The 17,740-nt window shown below is 44.4% G+C and overlaps 2 protein-coding genes, 1 long non-coding RNA gene and 2 other non-coding genes across 9 annotated transcripts; 2 read left to right on the top strand and 3 right to left on the bottom strand.

The window, feature by feature from the left end:
• The first annotated feature begins 491 nt into the window (after nt 1-491).
• Nucleotides 492-1,914, top strand: LOC127809865 (uncharacterized). Its single transcript, XM_052349013.1, has 2 exons — nt 492-1,460; nt 1,568-1,914. Exons 1-2 carry the CDS (start codon nt 659-661, stop codon nt 1,912-1,914), a joined length of 1,149 nt encoding a protein of 382 aa, XP_052204973.1. The 5' UTR covers nt 492-658.
• A 116-nt stretch (nt 1,915-2,030) lies between these two features.
• On the bottom strand, nt 2,031-16,655 carry LOC127809866 (metacaspase-1-like). Of its 4 annotated transcripts, XM_052349014.1 has the most exons (5): nt 16,388-16,615; nt 3,263-3,481; nt 2,832-3,159; nt 2,600-2,711; nt 2,031-2,465 (listed from the first exon to the last, which is right to left on the bottom strand). In XM_052349014.1, the coding sequence occupies exons 1-5, from the start codon at nt 16,566-16,568 to the stop codon at nt 2,232-2,234; spliced, it is 1,074 nt and encodes a 357-aa protein (XP_052204974.1). In that variant the 5' UTR covers nt 16,569-16,615; the 3' UTR covers nt 2,031-2,231. The 4 variants fall into 4 exon arrangements, with proteins under 4 accessions (XP_052204974.1, XP_052204975.1, XP_052204976.1 ...); XM_052349015.1 differs by lacking the exon at nt 3,263-3,481 and having other exon boundaries at nt 16,169-16,618; XM_052349016.1 differs by lacking the exons at nt 2,031-2,465; nt 2,600-2,711; nt 2,832-3,159; nt 3,263-3,481 and adding exons at nt 14,921-15,376; nt 15,510-15,621; nt 15,748-16,075 and having other exon boundaries at nt 16,169-16,655.
• TRNAY-GUA (transfer RNA tyrosine (anticodon GUA)) lies at nt 4,019-4,111 on the bottom strand. Its single transcript has 2 exons — nt 4,075-4,111; nt 4,019-4,054 (listed from the first exon to the last, which is right to left on the bottom strand). It is a non-coding gene; the product is annotated as a tRNA-Tyr (tRNA).
• On the top strand, nt 13,209-14,518 carry LOC127809867 (uncharacterized). Of its 2 annotated transcripts, none has more exons than XR_008025293.1 (2): nt 13,209-13,629; nt 13,790-14,518. It is a non-coding gene; the product is annotated as an uncharacterized LOC127809867 (long non-coding RNA). The 2 variants fall into 2 exon arrangements; XR_008025292.1 differs by having other exon boundaries at nt 13,209-13,617.
• A 261-nt stretch (nt 16,656-16,916) lies between the features above and the next one.
• On the bottom strand, nt 16,917-17,009 carry TRNAY-GUA (transfer RNA tyrosine (anticodon GUA)). Its single transcript has 2 exons — nt 16,973-17,009; nt 16,917-16,952 (listed from the first exon to the last, which is right to left on the bottom strand). It is a non-coding gene; the product is annotated as a tRNA-Tyr (tRNA).
• Between the last annotated feature and the right edge of the window lie 731 nt (nt 17,010-17,740).

Below are 17,740 nucleotides of genomic sequence, written 5' to 3' on the forward strand. Positions count from 1 at the left end.
ACTCTAAAAAATAATTTTTTTTTAAAAAAAATTATGATGGCAACATCCCAAAACCCGCCATTATTCATGGGGGAGTCCTAGATTTTGATGAATGAAAGCACTAAAACGGTGTCATTTCAGTGTCTTCAAAATGTTTTCTATCCAAGAATGTTAAGAAACACTTAAAAATATTTTTAATTCATTTTTGTAATTTCAAAAACATATTGAGACTATTTTGTAATATTGAAAAAAAAAACTAAAAACTCATAAAATTATCGTTTCCTCAATTTTATTTTTATATTATATTTATTTTTTATTTCTATTTCATGAACTGTGTATTGAAAACTTCAAAATTTGAAAGACATAAACATTATTTGTCTTTTCTTATAGAGATAGATCGCACGCTATAATCCAACCACGTACGTATACTTTATACTTTGTGCTCCCTCCATTTATTATTTTTCAAGACACTAATTCCTTCCTTCCTTTATATCGTAAATTTTCCTACGTGACGACATGTGAAATTTCAACCACCTTCTCGGCTATTCATCTTCTGGCGAATGTCCTTCACCCAATCCCCGCCCCCATCTTAAATAATCCAACCAACCCCAAGAACACACCCTCCATTGAAGGGACTCCATATATACACAGAGAGAGAGGAATTGAAGGCGAAGGGAAGATGGAAAGCAAACCCACCATCGTGGCTCCTCTGCTTTTCAGAAACTTGTTGACATCTCTCTTCATCTTTGCAGACAAATCCTTTCTCAGCCTCGCCCACAAGTACAAGATCCTCCAGATCCTCCGCTACCTCCTCATCTCCGCCTTCCTCCTCCTCCTCCGTTTCCTCCCTTATCTGGACGCCTCTTTAGATACCTATGATCAATATCAGGATCACAAGGCCCCCAAATCTAATAATTACGCGTCCTCCGCCCCTACCGGCGGCGCCGGAGATTCGGGGATCGGCCGAGCACTTTCCCAGTTGCTCTCGATTGTCAACAACATACCGGTGAGTTCGCGTAAGTACGAAGTCGTTCGGTCTTTAGCGGAGAGGCTTATCGATGAGAACCTTATGGAGAATTCCGAGTCTTTGAGGGAGGTCAATTGTACGGTCCTCTCGGCGGCCTTCTCACGGGCGTTGGGTCAGCTTCAGGCCGCCGTGACGGACCGGGATAGTGGCGTTCAGGTTGGAGACGAGCCGAGTGGCTCCCGGGAACCGGGGGATAAGGTGAACCGGGTTTTGAGGGCGGTTCGGTACTATGGGGACGCGGCGTTGTCCCGGTTCGGGAGGGGGAGGTCGGGGCCGAGCCCGGCGGGGAGTTCGGCGGAGAAGCTTGCTGCAGAGGTGCTATGGCTGGCGCAGAAGATGGCGACTTGCGGGTGTGTGGAGGAGGCCGTGTGCAAGTGGGCGTCGGCTACCCACTTGGCTTGGCTCTCCCTCTCGGCCGAGCCGCGACTCCAGGGGTCTCTCGTGAAGGTATCAGGTAATGCGGAAGAATATTCTCTCTTCGCTGGACATGTTAAAAGAAGATTCTATTCTTTCATACCGTCTCTTTGACGGCGTCGCTGTTCTGTTATCTTCTTTCTGTAGCATTCTTGTTCAAGCAAGCCAAGGGCATGGGACTAAAGGAGGAAGAGAAGGGCAAGAAAGAGCAGCACAGGCGAACGAAGATGAAAATGCTGCTGTCATGGCTGCCATTACTATGCCGAGCCAGCAATGGCACGGACGCTCCGGTGCTGAGCATCGGCGAGCGAGCGGAGCTGGAGAGGATTCTGGAGCAGACCATAGAGATGTTGGAACAGGAGGAAGAGCAAGAGAAGGTGCTGTCTCTTTGGCTGGACCACTTCACTCACTGCCCCACCTCCGATTGGCCCAACCTCCATGCTTCCTACTCCCGCTGGTGCACTGCATCTCGCAAGACCTTTCTGAAATCTTAAGGTTTAGCTTTTCCAATAGCACTCACTTGGGCTACGTACGGAAGCAGAGTTCCATAGCTAGCTAGCTTAATTAGGGAAGAATTATATGGTAGATATATATACATATTTAGCCAGCATTTGTAATAATCATTTTATTAGGAATATTAATTAATGTCCGTAGAGAGCATATATAGCTGGCTTGCTCCATTCAAATCTGTTGATACAGATAATGAGCAAGGAAATAAAGAACATGGACAATGTTGTGGCAAACTAATGACATTGGGAGACAATCTGGGTTAAGAGAGAATCGAGAATATCCTTTCTGATGCAGCATGTCCTTACAACTGGATTTTCTTCTCATCAACGTTAAACACTTGGGAAGACGATAGTTGGCAGTCCTGCAGTATCTTATTGCCGAACAACTTCCTCAGCCATGATCTTGTTCTATTAGCATGTTGAGTCTTCCTTTGCATGTCTCTGAGCAGTTCACCATAAGTTATTGTCGGCTTTCCCCTAATTGCCTGGTCCAGTATGTAAGTCATGGCTCCCGACATCTCATTCCCGGAAAGTGCCTGATGGATTAAGTAGACAGAAAATCTTGCTTAATTTTCTCTTCACAGTTACTGGAAATGCAGGAAAACTAAAGACGAAGACAATTAAGTGAAAGGCTGGCAAATTAAGTAAGGGGCAATCAGCTCTTGCTTACATTGGTATCAGTAGCCATTTGATCATCAGCACAGGCACTCAAAGAGATGGCTAATCCACCATCTGTACCTTTCTTAGCCCCTGATAGAGCTTTGTTATCTATCCACTTTTTACTTCCCGAAAGTCCAAATATCAAAAGCAAGTTAATTAACAGCAAAACTAATCAATCAGACAATTGAAATTGATCAATATCAGATTTGAACATATATATATATTCTAGATATTGTGCTTACTCTCTGTGGTTGTAAACATGCTCTAGATCAAGAATGGTTCCACTGTGACAGGCATCAACAATAGCATGAAGCGTGACGCCTTTCTTGAGTGGCTTGACAATGGTGTCGTTGATATCATCGTCAACAATCAAGCCAGCAGTCACAAAATCGGAAGGCGCTATAGTTTCATCGTACCCATCATGCTCGTCTCCGCTAAGATCAACTTGTCGCAGGCCATGGCCCGAGAAGAAAAACACCAACGAGTCCCCTGCCTTGCAGCCATCCACAAGCCATTCCAAGGACCTCTGTATGTTGCATTTTGTTGGAACAAAATTTGGGTCATTCCCTTCTGCAATATTCTTTTCGGGTCACAATTAGAAGCAAGCAGCAAGCTAACGCACACTCGATATACATACACATTTATATATATATATATATATGCTTGCAAATACCTGTAAGAACACGTATGTCAGCTTCTGGAAATTGGAAACAGTCAACGAGAAGAGATTTCATCATGTTCACATCATTGATTGTTCCCTTGAGCTTCTGATTCCGCTTTGGGTAAGTGACTCCACAAAGAACAGCCCGCTTTGTGTGATGATGCCGGCCGGTTTTAGGCCCCGGAACTGGCTTCTCTTCAGGCTTTGGCGGCGTGGAAGCAGATGGGCTACCTTTGCTCCATTTCCATATTTCCCGGGTCAGGCGGAGAGTTCCCGGTGGGACAAGCTCCCGTTCAGACGTTGCTGCAACTAAAATCAATTGTCCACAACTGCGGCAGCGATATGTTGTTAATCCCGATGTGCCCAGAAACTGCTGGTGGCAGGAAGGACAATTGATCTTTCCACTCCCCATTCTTTCTTCTCAGCGTTGATTGATCATCCTACATATGTACTAGTTGTAATTTATACAGCAAGAAAATCAACTAACCATTTTGTTTTTGGTGCTTTTTGTTTGATCTTTGAGCTTTAAGCTTTATTCTTCCACTACGTGTAGTAGTGGGGGCGGAACCAGATACCCCTCAAAACGATTAGCGGATCCAATGGGTGCATGCATGCATTGTCGGCTTGTGTTTTAATTTGTGGTAATAGTAAAAACAAAAAAAAATAAGGAAACTAATTGAGAATGTCTACATCAAGAGATTCCTATTGCCTATTGGGGGTTGGGTAGTTCAAATACTAAGATATGCACCCAAAAATCAAAGGAATAGATCCGACCTGCCGGATTCGAACCAGCGACCTAAGGATTATCTGTCGATTGAACACCACTACAGTCCTCCGCTCTGCCAACTGAGCTAAGGTCGGTTTGATATCAGGTGTACGGATAATGATAAATATTTTGTAACTAAACCAATTATAATAGTCAGAAGTTATAAAGAGAATTTGGCCAATTAACTCTTGAAACTTGGTATTGTTGTCAATCTTATAAAGAAAAGGGTTTGGAGTGGCCTTTGAATTTATAGGGTGGAAAGTCGAGCTTTTGAATAGCATATATGATAATTATTAGCACACTAATTTAAAAATAAGTTTAAGGCCCTTTATACAAGACATAAAAAATAGTTACCAATAGTTCTTTATATACCAAAAGTTATTATCTTACATCATTGGACGAGGAATTCCATTTAGTTTCTATTATTACTTATTTCTTTACGAAAAAGACTGCAAGTTCAAAACATTATTTTTTACATTTCCTTCTTTTATTACGAGACCATGCATAACAACCATAACCGCACAAGTTTAGCTTACCTTTGTCTCAAGGAGCATACATATAGTTTTGAAGTTGAGTTCTTAGGAATAGTACAAATGATTTGTTATATGCGTTCAAGAGTTTAAGATACTGTGAACATGTGGGTTCAATTTTATTTTCGTACGAAATTGTGCAATCTTAAGAGGCAAGCTTCAAGATTTGACTTGGGATGAAATTTTCAATACATCTAAGTCAGATTAAGACAAATTGTGAATTTTAAAAAAAAGTGAAACAGTTTAAGTAAAAAATTATATAATGGAGAACTCTTCGAGTTTTTCATATTATAAAAAAAAATATTATTGAACTTTATAAGAATTAATTAGAACTCATTAAGCCAATTGGTGAGACCCAAACCCATTTACCCCAAGTAGTTTTGGGCATGCAACTCAAGTTTTTGCTCAATCTGCCAACCCTACTACCAAATTCAGCCCAAAATATGACTATTGACTCAGATATCATTAAAGCCCAAAAAATAAAATTTTGATGTGTATATGAACGTTAATGCTAGCGCCTTATAATAGGTAAAATTTATATTTTTATTTTTATACTTCTAAACAATTTAATAATCACACAACAACAAAAATATGAAAAGAACGAGTTTTCAACATGAAAGTACATATAATATAAAAAAAATTAAATAATTACAGCGTCTCATCTTAACGATTATAAAAATCTCACTATTAAATACTAAAAAATATATAAATATATAATGATAATGATAAAAGCCACATTGTCAGGTTGGACGTATATATGGAGGGTTATAGAAATTCAAGATTCATTTTTGGCCGTCGTTGGTGAGCCTCATCTTCGACTCTGCTGCTCTGCCAACCAACCACCGTTCTTCCGCCGCCAAAGCCCCCAAGCTCTCTACTCAACGCCAGTAAACCCCCTCCCAAGATATATATATATTTAAACTTAATAATAAATTTACTCTTATTTTTCAATCAAGATCTAACATGTCTACATTAACTGAAAATTTAACATTTAAGTCAAATAAATTGTATCGATTCAAACTTTAATATATTAAAATTTAAAATAAAAAACTATAATATGTAAACAAGATGAATACTTATAACAATTCAATAAATTTTTTTCATCCAATAAAAAAAAATTCTCTACGTACTGAATAACTGAAGCAAAAATAAATTCTTTTACAATATAAAAATAAATTCTTAATCTAAGCGGACTTCAAGTCCGTTGAACTTCGCCCAGCATTGCTAGGCGTTTAGGATATTTTTTTTAAATATTAAATTAATTAATAGTTATAATAATATAATATAATATTTAATAAAAATATTTTGGGCCACCTGAATAATGGGCCCAGAGCGATCGCACTGACCGCCTCGATTCAAGACCGAGCATGCCCCCCCCCTCCACCTCTCTATGTACATTTGTGCATGTGCGTATAGTTATGCTTGTTTTTCATTATATTGTGAGCAGGAGACCGCTTTGGCACAATTTAATAGATTTTGGCTCCCGGTGTTCGGGTCCTTGGCTTATGCTGGGCAATTTCAATAATGTTCTTCGGCCTGAGGAGAAATGCAACGGCTTTGGTGTCTCGGCCTATAAAATTCAAGATTTTAATGACTGTTGTGCTGCGATGGGGCTTTCTGATTTGCCTTCAGTGGGATGTTTTTTCACTTGGTCTAATAACTCAATTATGTCTAAGCTGGACCGAGTCAGGGCTAACAATCCATGGGTGATGGAAGGGTTATTCGATCAAGCCAACTTCTTTCCTTCAGGGTGTCTCTCCGATCATTCTGGTAGTATTGTTTCCATTTTCCAACCGGAAAGATTGAGGAGAAAGTGTTGAACCCACAAGTTGCAGCCACTATGGCCGAGGTTCCCATCATGCCAGCCATTGGCAGCAATCTGCTGCAAGCAGCCCCACACTTGCTGCAATCGGGTGCGCATGACAAGCCCGTGGCTGCCAAGACTGCAGATCGCGCCCCACAGCAGGCCACGCTACTGCAAGCCGAGGCCGCAGGCTGAGGCCATACTGCCGCACAACAAGCCACATCGGGCCACACCGCAGCCATACGCCTGTAGCCTGGCACCAACAGACGCAACCGCTGGCCAAGCAACTGCCACCCGCGCACCAGCTGACGCAACTGAGGCCCGAACGGATGCCAGCCGCATCCCGAACAGCTGCGAAGGGCGCGCGCGCGCAGCCACCATGCGACTAGCTGCCCAGCCAGCTACGCCCCACCTGCTGCCTAGCCAGCAGCTGCCCAGCTAGCTGCACCTAGCTGCGCCCAACTGCTGCCCGGCTAGTTGCGCCCATCCGCTGCCCATCCGACCTTAACCGCCCGTAACCGCCAACCCCAATGGTTGCGGATTTTCATTTCCAGCGCACATGTCTTTTTATTTAATAGTTGTATCTCTTTAAAGGGTCACGTTCAACCACTATAAAAAGGGTTGGCCGGACTCATTTGTATTCATCAAATAAATCAATACAAAGAGACTATTATTCCTAAATATCCGATTTTCCCTTCTATTTTCGCAATAGCAAGGTGTTAATCACCCCATTGAGGATCAGCGCATCCATCATTGGTGTCTTCGTTGAGAGTCAAGCCAGCGAAGTTCCAACGATCTATTTTTCCAACCAACAAAGATGGCTAGAGTACCAACCAACCGTGAATGACTTGAGAACCTTGAAAACATGTCTAACACCATGGAGGATAGGTTTTCAAGGATGGAGCAGAATCTGCAACGACTTACGCTATTGATTGAGCAGCAGCAACAACAACAGCGATCATCAACACGAAGCAACAGCAGATCACCCCGCAGACAACGAACTTCTGCCTCTGTTAGCCAGAGGTATGATTCAAGATCTGGGGACGACTCTGAAGATGAACAACAAGAAGACAACAGGGAAGCCACTACAAATCCCTTTGCCCGCAAGCAATCCACCTTTAAACCGCGACTGCAATTTCCTACCTTCAATGGTGAGGATCCGATTTCTTGGCTCAGCCGTGCCAATCAATTCTTTAAGTCACAAGACATAACCAGTCAAGAGAAGGTAGACTATGCTGCCTACTTTTTAGAAGGAGAGGCCAATCACTAGTGGCAGTGGCTCTCTCGCACTTACGAGAGTCAAGGTAAAACAATCCGGTGGAAGGACTTTGAACAAGAAATTCGCACCAGATTCGGCCCTACCGGATACATGGACTATGATGAAGCATTGTCAAAAATGCAGCAAACGGGATCCCTCCGTAACTACCAGAAAGAATTTGAAAGAGTTGCCACACAGGTGAGGGATTGGCCTGAAAAGGCCTTGATTGGGGCATTTGTTGGAGGCCTTAAGCCAGAATTAGCAACAGAAGTGAAGTTGCATAGGCCCACCCACTTGCGTCATGCCATAGAGATTGCAAGACTGAAGGATGAACAGGTGCAATCCATGCGCAAGTCATATGCCTACAAAGGCCCTACCGTGGCCACAAGCAGTAGCGGGTACAAGCCAAAGGTACCACCCCCGCCACAAGCCATGTCCAGTAAGTCTATTCCCCCAGGCGTGCGGCGCCTTTCATGGGACGAAATGCAGAAGCGACGTGAGCAAGGCTTATGTTTTAACTGCAACGAGAAGTTTACTCCGGGCCACAAGTGTAAGAAGGCCCAAGCCTTTCTGATCGAGTGCGACCACCCTCAGGATTGGGATGAGGAAGAGGCAAAGCCCGACATGCCTCTTGACTGGCCCGCAGAAGCCATTGAAGCAACCAGTGACGAACAGCCCGAAGTATCCCTGCATGCTTTGGCTGGTTCATCCGGGCCACAAACCATGCGCATCACAGCCATGTTGCGCAACCGTGAAGTCAGCCTACTCATTGATAACGGGTCAACACACAACTTCATCAGTACAAGGATCGCCCAAAGGCTGCAGATCCCTATCACCCACATTGACTCTTTCCATGTGCGTGTAGCCAGCGGAGAAAAGCTGACATGCACCCAGCAATGCAAAGACGTGAATCTGAAGATCCAGCACATTGCAGTGACGGTAGACCTGTATGCCATACCATTGGCAGGGGTCGACATCGTACTAGGCGTGCAGTGGCTATCCCAGTTGGGCAAAGTGGCTTTCGACTACAAGCGACTGACCATGGAATTCACACTTGGAGGCCGACAGGTATGCTTGTCCATGCAGCCTGGTCACAGCCATGCAGTCAAAAGAAACGAGATACAGAAGTTGATCCGAGCGGGAGGTGAATGCTATGCCATTCAAGTAGCCACCCAACCCCGCAGCCAAGAAGATTTTCCCACAGCAACCGACCCACAGAGGGAAGAAATAGCAACCGACATTCAAGAGGTCCTTGCAGACTTTCCCTCGGTTTTGCAAGAACCCACCACCCTACCACCAAGCAGGGCGTGCGATCATCGCATCACCCTCATAGACGAACAGCAGCCCGTGAACGTACCCCCATACAGGTACGCCCACCATCAAAAAGACGAGATAGAGAGGCAGGTGAAGGAGATGCTCAAGCAGAATCTCATACGACCCAGCACCAGTCCCTTCTCTTCGCCAGTTCTACTTGTCAAGAAGAAGGACGGGTCGTGGCGCTTTTGCACAGACTACCGCGCCTTAAACAAAGCCACTGTGAAGGATCGATTCCCCATTCCATCCATTGATGACATGTTGGATGAGTTGGGAGGCGCAACAGTCTTTTCGAAGTTGGACCTGCGGGCAGGATACCATCAGATCCGCATGCACCCGCCTGATATCCACAAGACAGCCTTCCGCACCCATCATGGCCACTATGAGTACCTTGTCATGCCGTTCGGACTGTGCAACGCGCCATCAACCTTTCAAGCGGCAATGAATCAAATTTTCCAGCCAGTGCTCCGTAAGTTCGTCTTGATTTTCTTTGATGATATCTTAATTTACTCCAAGACGCGGGCACAACATCTCCAGCATTTGCGTCAAGCACTCACCATCTTGGCCCAAGCCCACTTTTGCATAAAGCTGTCCAAGTGTGCATTCGGCCAGACCGAGGTAGAGTACTTGGGGCATTGGATCTGTCCAGAAGGAGTTAAGGTGGACACCCGCAAGATTGCTGCCATGCAGTCTTGGCCTCAGCCCACCAACATCACCCAACTCCGAGGCTTCTTGGGACTCACTGGCTACTACCGCAAATTTGTGCGGCATTATGGAATCATTGCCAAGCCCCTTACACAACTGCTCAAGAAGGGCAATTTTCAATGGACAGATGAAGCAGATCAAGCCTTCACGGCACTCAAGCAAGCCATGACCTGCACCCCTGTCTTGGCTATGCCAGATTTCACCCAACAGTTTGAAGTGCACACAGACGCCAGCAACGTTGGCATTGGTGCAGTCCTGGTGCAAAGAGACCAACCACTAGCCTATCTCAGCAAGGCCCTTGGGCCAACTAAGGCCACATGGTCTGCATATGCCAAAGAAATGCTGGCCATCATCGAAGCAGTCAGAGTATGGCGTCCATATCTATTGGGGCAACGGTTCAAGATCTTCACTGATCAGCAACCACTGCGACATCTTTTGGAGTAACGTGTTCTCACACCCGACCAACAGAAATGGGTGGCAAAGCTTATGGGCTTTGACTACGAGATCGTGTACCGCCCAGGTGCCCAAAACAAGGTGGCTGATGCCTTGTCCCGGCGAGAAGATGGGCCACAACTACTACCCATCACAGGCCCCACATGGGCCATTTGGCAGCAAATAAGAAACGCCCTCATAACCGACCAGCGCAGCCAGGAACTGATGCAAGCCATCGAGGAAGGTACTTCCCCTGATGACTATGAAATGAAAAATGGCCTGTTACTGTACAAGGGACGCGCATATGTGCCTGATGTACAGGATCTAAGGGTCAATCTGATCCGACATTTCCATAACTCAAGAGAAGGGGGCCATTCCGGAAGCTACCGCACCTGGCAGAGACTTAGCCGTCTCTTCTATTGGGAAGGCGTGAAGCAGCAAATAGCCAGGCACATTGCAGAGTGTGACACCTGCCAGCGCGCCAAGAGCGACTCCACACGGCCTAGCGATTTGCTGCAACCCTTGCCCGTGCCTGAACAGATTTGGGAGGATCTAACAATGGACTTTGTAGAGGGTCTGCCAAAATCTCAAGGATTTTCCTCTATCTTAGTCGTGGTGGACCGATTGAGCAAGTATGCTCACTTCATCCCTCTGGTTCACCCATTTACTGCCCAATCCGTGGCTCGAGTGTTCATGCAGACAGTGGTTCGGCTACATGGCCTGCCACGCACTATTATTACCGACAGGGACAGAATCTTCACAAGCCATTTCTGGAAGGAGCTGTTCAAGATGTTAGGGACTGAGCTTTCTGCTAGTTCCTCACATCACCCACAGACCGACGGCCAAACAGAGGTCACCAACAGGACCTTGGAGCAGTATCTCCGTTGCTTTTCACAAAGCAATCCCCACACTTGGGCCGACCGCATTCCGTGGGCAGAGTATTGGTACAACACATCGTACCACCAGTCATTGGGACGCACCCCATTTGAAGCTGTTTATGGGCAAACTCCCCCAGCACTTGTCTCTTATACGCCCAACCAGTCCCCCATGGACAGCGTGGATCAAGTGTTGGTAGAACGAGATGAACTCTTGGACGAGTTGAAGGCCAACCTGGTCAAGGCACAATCCCGCATGAAGAACTACTATGACCAAGGAAGGCAAGACCGACAGTTTCAAGAAGGCGACTTGGTTTATGTCAAGCTTCGCCCACGCAGGCAGAAGAGTGTTACTCTTACTGCTAAGATGAAATTGGGCTACCGTTACTATGGGCCCTATAAAATCCTCAAGAAGATCGGACCCGTGGCCTACAAATTGGACTTGCCAGCTGATACACGTGTACATCCAGTCTTTCACGTGTCACAACTTAAAGCCAAGGTGGGTCATCTAACAGACGTTGTGCACGACTTACCCGAGCTTAATGAGGACACCACATTGCTGGTCCAGCCCTTAAGGGTCCTAGACTATCGAATGGTCAAGAGGAATCGCAAGAAGATATCTGAGGCCTTGGTGCAATGGGAGAATATGACACCCGACGAGGCCACATGGGAGTCAACCCAATATCTTGCCTACCAGTTTCCCCACCTGCATCTTGAGGACAAGATGGTTCCCAAGGGGCGGGGAATGTTGAACCCACAAGTTGCAGCCACTATGGCCGAGGTTCCCATCATGCCAGCCATTGGCAGCAATCTGCTGCAAGCAGCCCCACACTTGCTGCAATCGGGTGCGCATGACAAGCCCGTGGCTGCCAAGACTGCAGATCGTGCCCCACAGCAGGCCACGCTACTGCAAGCCGAGGCCGCACTGCCGCACGCTGAGGCCATACTGCCGCACAGCAAGCCACATCGGGCCACACCGCAGCCATGCGCCTGTAGCCTGGCACCAACAGACGCAACCGCTGGCCAAGCAACTGCCACCCGCGCACCAGCTGACGCAACTGAGGCCCGAACGGATGCCAGCCGCATCCCGAACAGCTGCGAAGGGCGCGCGCGCGCGGCCACCATGCGACTAGCTGCCCAGCCAGCTACGCCCCACCTGCTGCCTAGCCAGCAGCTGCCCAGCTAGCTGCACCCAGCTGCGCCCAACTGTTGCCCGGCCAGTTGCGCCCATCCGCTGCCCATCCGACCTTAACCGCCCGTAACCGCCAACCCCAATGGTTGCGGATTTTCATTTTCAGCGCACATGTCTTTTTATTTAATAGTTGTATCTCTTTAAAGGGTCACGTTCAACCACTATAAAAAGGGTTGGCCGGACTCATTTGTATTCATCAAATAAATCAATACAAAGAGACTATTATTCCTAAATATCCGATTTTCCCTTCTATTTTCGCAATAGCAATGTGTTAATCACCCCATTGAGGATCAGCGCATCCATCAGAAAGTCCTTTAAGTTCTACAATATGTGGGCTAATCATGAAGACTTTTGTAGCCTTGTTGGTGCAGATTGGCAGCACCATGTTGAGGGCACGGCCCAATATGGCCTTTGTATGAAATTAAAGCATCTCAAGATCTAGTCGAGGAAGCTTAATGAGCTCCACTTCTCCCACATCTCAACCAGAGCTAAGATGGCCAGTTAAGTTCTTAATGATTCCCAAATCCTCTTGCAAGCTCAACCCAATAACGGGGGCCTTCAAATTGAGGTTGCTTCCTTGAGGAAAAAAGCCATGTTTTTGCAAGAGACGGAGAGGCTTTTCTTCTTTCAGCGGACTAAATGTGATTATTTGAAGCTCAGTGATCGGTGTATTAAATTTTTCCATGGCATGGTCAAGCGAAATTTTATTGCAATAGTGCTCAAGGAGAATGGAGAATTGTCCACTTCATCTTCTCAAATGGTTGAGGAATTCATCAGGTTCTATAAAATCTCTTGGGAACAACTGCTCCCAGTGACCCAATCGACTCAACTATTCTGTCTTTTGGTGCAAAGCTTTCCAGTGAGCAAGCTAGAAGACTGGTGACCCCCGTTGATGACCAGGAAATCAAGAATGCCTTGTCTGATATAGAGGATGACAAAACCCCTGGCCCTGATGGCTACTTGGCATGCTTTTTTAAGGAGGCATGGAATATTGTTGGACCCCAGCTCTCCTTAGCAGTTAAGGAATTCTTTAAGACTGACATGTTGCTTAAGCAAATCAACCACACGGCCATTGCTCTTATCCCTAAATCTTGTCATGCAACGTCTGTGGGGGATTTTCACCCAATTTCATGCTGCAACGTGGTCTATAAAATTATTGCCAAGATCTTCGTTACTAGGTTGGTCCCACACCTTGATGGCATTATTGATCAAGTTCAATTTGCTTTTGTCCAAGGCCGTAACTTGGCTGAGAATGTCCAGCTTGCCCAAGAGCTTTTAAGAAAGTACTCAAGGAAAAGGATCTCGCCTAGATGCTCTATTAAAATTAACCTTCATAAGGCATTTGACTCTATTTCCTAGAGTTTCCTTAGGCATGTTTTGGAAGGCCTAGGGTTTCCGCCCTTTTTTGTTCGGTGGGTGTTTGAATGCGTCTATACTCTTATTCATTGATCATCAATGGATCCGTGCATGGTTTCTTTCAGGGCAGAAGAGGTATGCGGCAAGGTGATCCATTGTCCCCTTTTTTGTTTGTTATTTGTACAGAATATTTCTCCAGGAGCCTTAAAGCAGCAACAGAGGCCTCAGATTTTAACTTCCACCCGAAATACAGCAATCTTCGCATTACCCATCTAGCCTTTGCTGATGAACTTATGATGTTTGCTAGGGCTAACATTCCATCAATTAGAATTATCATGGAATGCCTTCGGGATGTTGGTGCGAAGTCAGGGCTTCATGCTAATGCCCTTAAGTCCATTATTTTCACAACTGGGGTGACTGACCAGGATCTTCTCCAGATACTTAGTATGACGAGCTTCACTAAAGGGTCTGTGCCATTTCGCTATCTTGGTATTCCTTTGGCTGCTGCTAAGTTAAAGGTCAGTCACTTTGCTTCGCTGGTGGACAGAATTTCTGATTGCACTAAGACGTGGAACATGGTCTTTTATGCTAGCCGAGTGGAGCTTATTCGAGATGTTATCCAAGGAATCCAAGGGTTCTGGCTATCCATTATTTCCATTCCAGCTACTGTCATCGAGAGAATTAATAGAATTTACGGGCTCTTTCTATGGAGTTCTAAGTCCTTTCTTGTGGCTTGGTCATCCATTTGCCTCCCGAGGAATGAAGGTGGACTCTTTTCCAAAGTCCTCTGGAACATCCATATCAAAAAGGACTCTCTTTGGATTAGGTGGATCGATCATCACTATCTTTTTTCCTCATCTATATGGGAGCGACTGGTTAAGAAAGATGACTCGGCTCCTTTTAAATGGTTGCTGGATATTAGGAACATGATATGTCATCGATAGGGGTCAGTTGCTGCAACCATTTCTTTGTTGGCTAGCTAGGTTCGTGGGATTGATGTGCACCTTCCTACTACATATGATTTTTTTTGCCCTAAGGGTCATATTAAGCCATGGACATCAGTGGTCTGGAGCTCGTGCCTAGGGCCGAAGCATGCATTTATTCTTTGGTTGTGTGCCAAATCCAGTCTCTTGACAAGAGACAAGATCACATTTCTTGACATTGATCGATCTTGCCCTATGTGCAATGCTATAGAAGAATCAGTCCGTCATTTATTTTTTCAATACCCCTTCAATTCGTTTGTTTGAGGCAGCATTAGGGATTGATCTAGTGCCCTCAAGTGGCTCGAGAAGGAGGCTCGTGGATCCTCTTAGCCAAGCAAGCTAAAAAGAGTTGGCCTTAGTAGCACAATTTATTTTTTGTGGGACGTGCGTAACCGGCTTATTTTTGAAGGCATTACCTCCTAGTGAAGAGAATATCATTAGGAAGATCAAACATATGTATATAAAGTAATGTTTACCATGTATCCCTATGTTTTGGTTCATTTTAAATCTCTAGCTTTGGGTCATATGTAATTGACTCCATGCCTTATTTTGTCTGGGTACGCCAGTGCATTCTTATACAGTTTGTTCATATTTATACATATTTACCTTTCCGATCAAAATGACATTGGGAGATAATCTGGGTGAGAATCGAGACTTCTTTCTGATGCAGCATGCCCTTACAACTGGATTGTCTTCTCATCAACGTTAAACACTTGGGAAGACGATAGTTGGCAGTCCTGCAGTATCTTATTGCCGAACAACTTCCTCAGCCATGATCTTGTTCTATTAGCATGGTGAGTCTGTCTTTGCATCTCTCTGAGCAGTTCACCATAAGTTATTCTCGGCTTTCCCCTAATTGCCTGGTCCAGCATGTAAGTCATGGCTCCCGACATCTCATTCCCGGAAAGTGCCTGATGATTAAGTAAACAAAAAATCTTGCTTGATTTTCTCTTCACAGTTACTGGAAATGCAGGAAAACTAAGATGAAGACAATTAAGTGAAAGGCTGGCAAATTAAGTTAAGGGGCAATCAGCTCTTGCTTACGTTGGTATCAGTAGCCATTTGATCATCAGCACAGGCACTCAAAGAGATGGCTAATCCACCATCTGTACCTTTCTTAGCCCCTGATAGAGCTTTGTTATCTATCCACTTTTTACTTACCGAAAGTCCAAATATCAAAAGAATGTTAATTAACAGCAAAACTAATCAATCAGACAATTGAAATTGATCAATATCAGATTTGAACATATATATATATATATATTCTAGATATTGTGCGTACTCTCTGTGGTTGTAAACATGCTCTAGATCAAGAATAGTTCCACTGTGAGAGGCATCAACAATAGCATGAAGCGTGACGCCTTTCTTGAGTGGCTTGACAATGGTGTCGTTGATATCATCGTCAACAATCAAGCCAGCAGTCACAAAATCGGAAGGGGCGATAGTTTCATCGTACCCATCACGCTCGTCTCCGCTAAGATCAACTTGTCGCAAACCATGGCCCGAGAAGAAAAACACCAACGAGTCCCCTGCCTTGCAGCCATCCACAAGCCATTCCAAGGACCTCTGTATGTTGCATTTTGTTGGAACAAAATTTGGGTCATTCCCTTCTGCAATATTCTTTTCGGGTCACAATTAGAAGCAAGCAGCAAGCTAATGCACACTAGATATACATACATATATATATATATGCTTGCAAATACCTGTAAGAACACGTATGGCAGCTTCTGGAAATTGGAAACAGTCAACGAGAAGAGATTTCATCCTGTTCACATCATTGATTGTTCCCTTGAGCTTATTATTCCGCTTTGGGTAAGTGACTCCACAAAGAACGGCCCGCTTAGTGTGATGATGCTGGCCGGTTTTAGGCCCCGGAACTGGCTTCTCTTCAGGCTTTGGCAGCGTGGAAGCAGATGGGCTACCTTTGCTCCATTTCCATATTTCCCGGTTCAGGCGGAGAGTTCCCGGTGGGACAGCGTCGCCCTCAGACGTTGCTGCAACTAAAATCAATTGTCCACAACTGCGGCAGCGATATGTTGTTGATCCCGGTGTGCCCATAAACTGGCCGTGGCAGTAAGGACAATTGAGCTTTCTACTCCCCATTCTTTCTTCTCAGTGTTGATTGATCATCCTACATATGTACTAGTTGTAATTTATACAGCAAGAAAATCAACTAACCATTTTGTTTTTGGTGCTTTTTGTTTGATCTTTGAGCTTTAAGCTTTATTCTTCCACTAAGTGTAGTAGTGCGGGCGGAACCAGATACCCCTCAAAACGATTAGAGGATCCAAGGGGTGCATGCATTTTCGGCTTGTGTTTTTGTGGTAATAATAAAAACAAAAAAAATAAGGAAACTAATTGAGAATGTCTACATCAAGAGATTCCTATTGCCTATTGGGGGTTGGGTAGTTCAAATACTAAGATATGCACCCAAAAATAAAAAGAATAGATTCCGACCTGCCGGATTCGAACCAGCGACCTAAGGATTATCTGTCGATTGAACACCACTACAGTCCTCCGCTCTGCCAACTGAGCTAAGGTCGGCTTGGTGCTAAGTGTGCAGATAATCTTAAATACTTTTGTAACGAAACCAATTATAATAGTCAAAGATATGAAAAATAAGTTTAAGGTTCTTTATACAAATCATAAAATATAGTTACGAGCAATCCTTCCTATGCCAAGAGTTCTTGTCTTACGTAATGATGAGGAACTCCATTTCGTTTATATTATTACTTATTTTATGAAAAGAGACTAAAAAATTGAAACATTATTTTTAAAATTCTTTTTATATGACACAATAATTTTAATCATACAAGTTGGGCTTATCTTTGTCCGAGGAGGAACATATGAGATGGAAGCTCTACGTATAGTTTTGAAGTTGAGCTTTTAGGGATAGCACAAACAATCTCTTATATGTGTTCAAAAAGTTTAGATACTTTAAAATTATAGGTTCGATTCTACTTTTCGTATGAAATTGTGTAATTATTTATGTCTATCTTAAGGGGTAAGTCTCGGATTTTAACTCACGGTAAGACTATTCCTATACTTAAATTAATATCAAGTCATGACAGATCATGAATTTTAAAAAAGATAAAACAATTCAAGTCAAAGATTATATGTAATGAAGGACCCTTCGAGTTTTTTATATTATAAAAAAAAAATAAAACAAACATTATTGAACTTTATAAGAATCAATCAAAACTCATTAAGTCAATTAGTGAGGCCCAAACCCATTTACCTCAAGTAGTTTTGGGCATGTAACTCAAGTTTTTGCT

The sequence above is a fragment of the Diospyros lotus genome, chromosome 9 (assembly GCF_014633365.1).
Source record: "Diospyros lotus cultivar Yz01 chromosome 9, ASM1463336v1, whole genome shotgun sequence".
NCBI classification, from domain to species: Eukaryota; Viridiplantae; Streptophyta; class Magnoliopsida; order Ericales; family Ebenaceae; genus Diospyros; species Diospyros lotus.

Excerpts from the sequence above, each read along its gene's own strand:
- LOC127809865 (XM_052349013.1), top strand. The coding sequence starts at position 659 with ATGGAAAGCAAACCCACCATCGTGGCTCCTCTGCTTTTCAGAAACTTG. Across the intron at positions 1,461-1,567 it reads GTCTCTCGTGAAGGTATCAG|CATTCTTGTTCAAGCAAGCC; the intron begins GTAATGCGGAAG and ends TTCTTTCTGTAG.
- LOC127809866 (XM_052349015.1), bottom strand. The coding sequence starts at position 16,568 with ATGGGGAGTAGAAAGCTCAATTGTCCTTACTGCCACGGCCAGTTTATG. Across the intron at positions 2,712-2,831 it reads CATGTTTACAACCACAGAGA|TAAAAAGTGGATAGATAACA; the intron begins GTAAGCACAATA and ends ACTTTCGGGAAG. Across the intron at positions 2,466-2,599 it reads AAATGGCTACTGATACCAAT|GCACTTTCCGGGAATGAGAT; the intron begins GTAAGCAAGAGC and ends TTAATCCATCAG.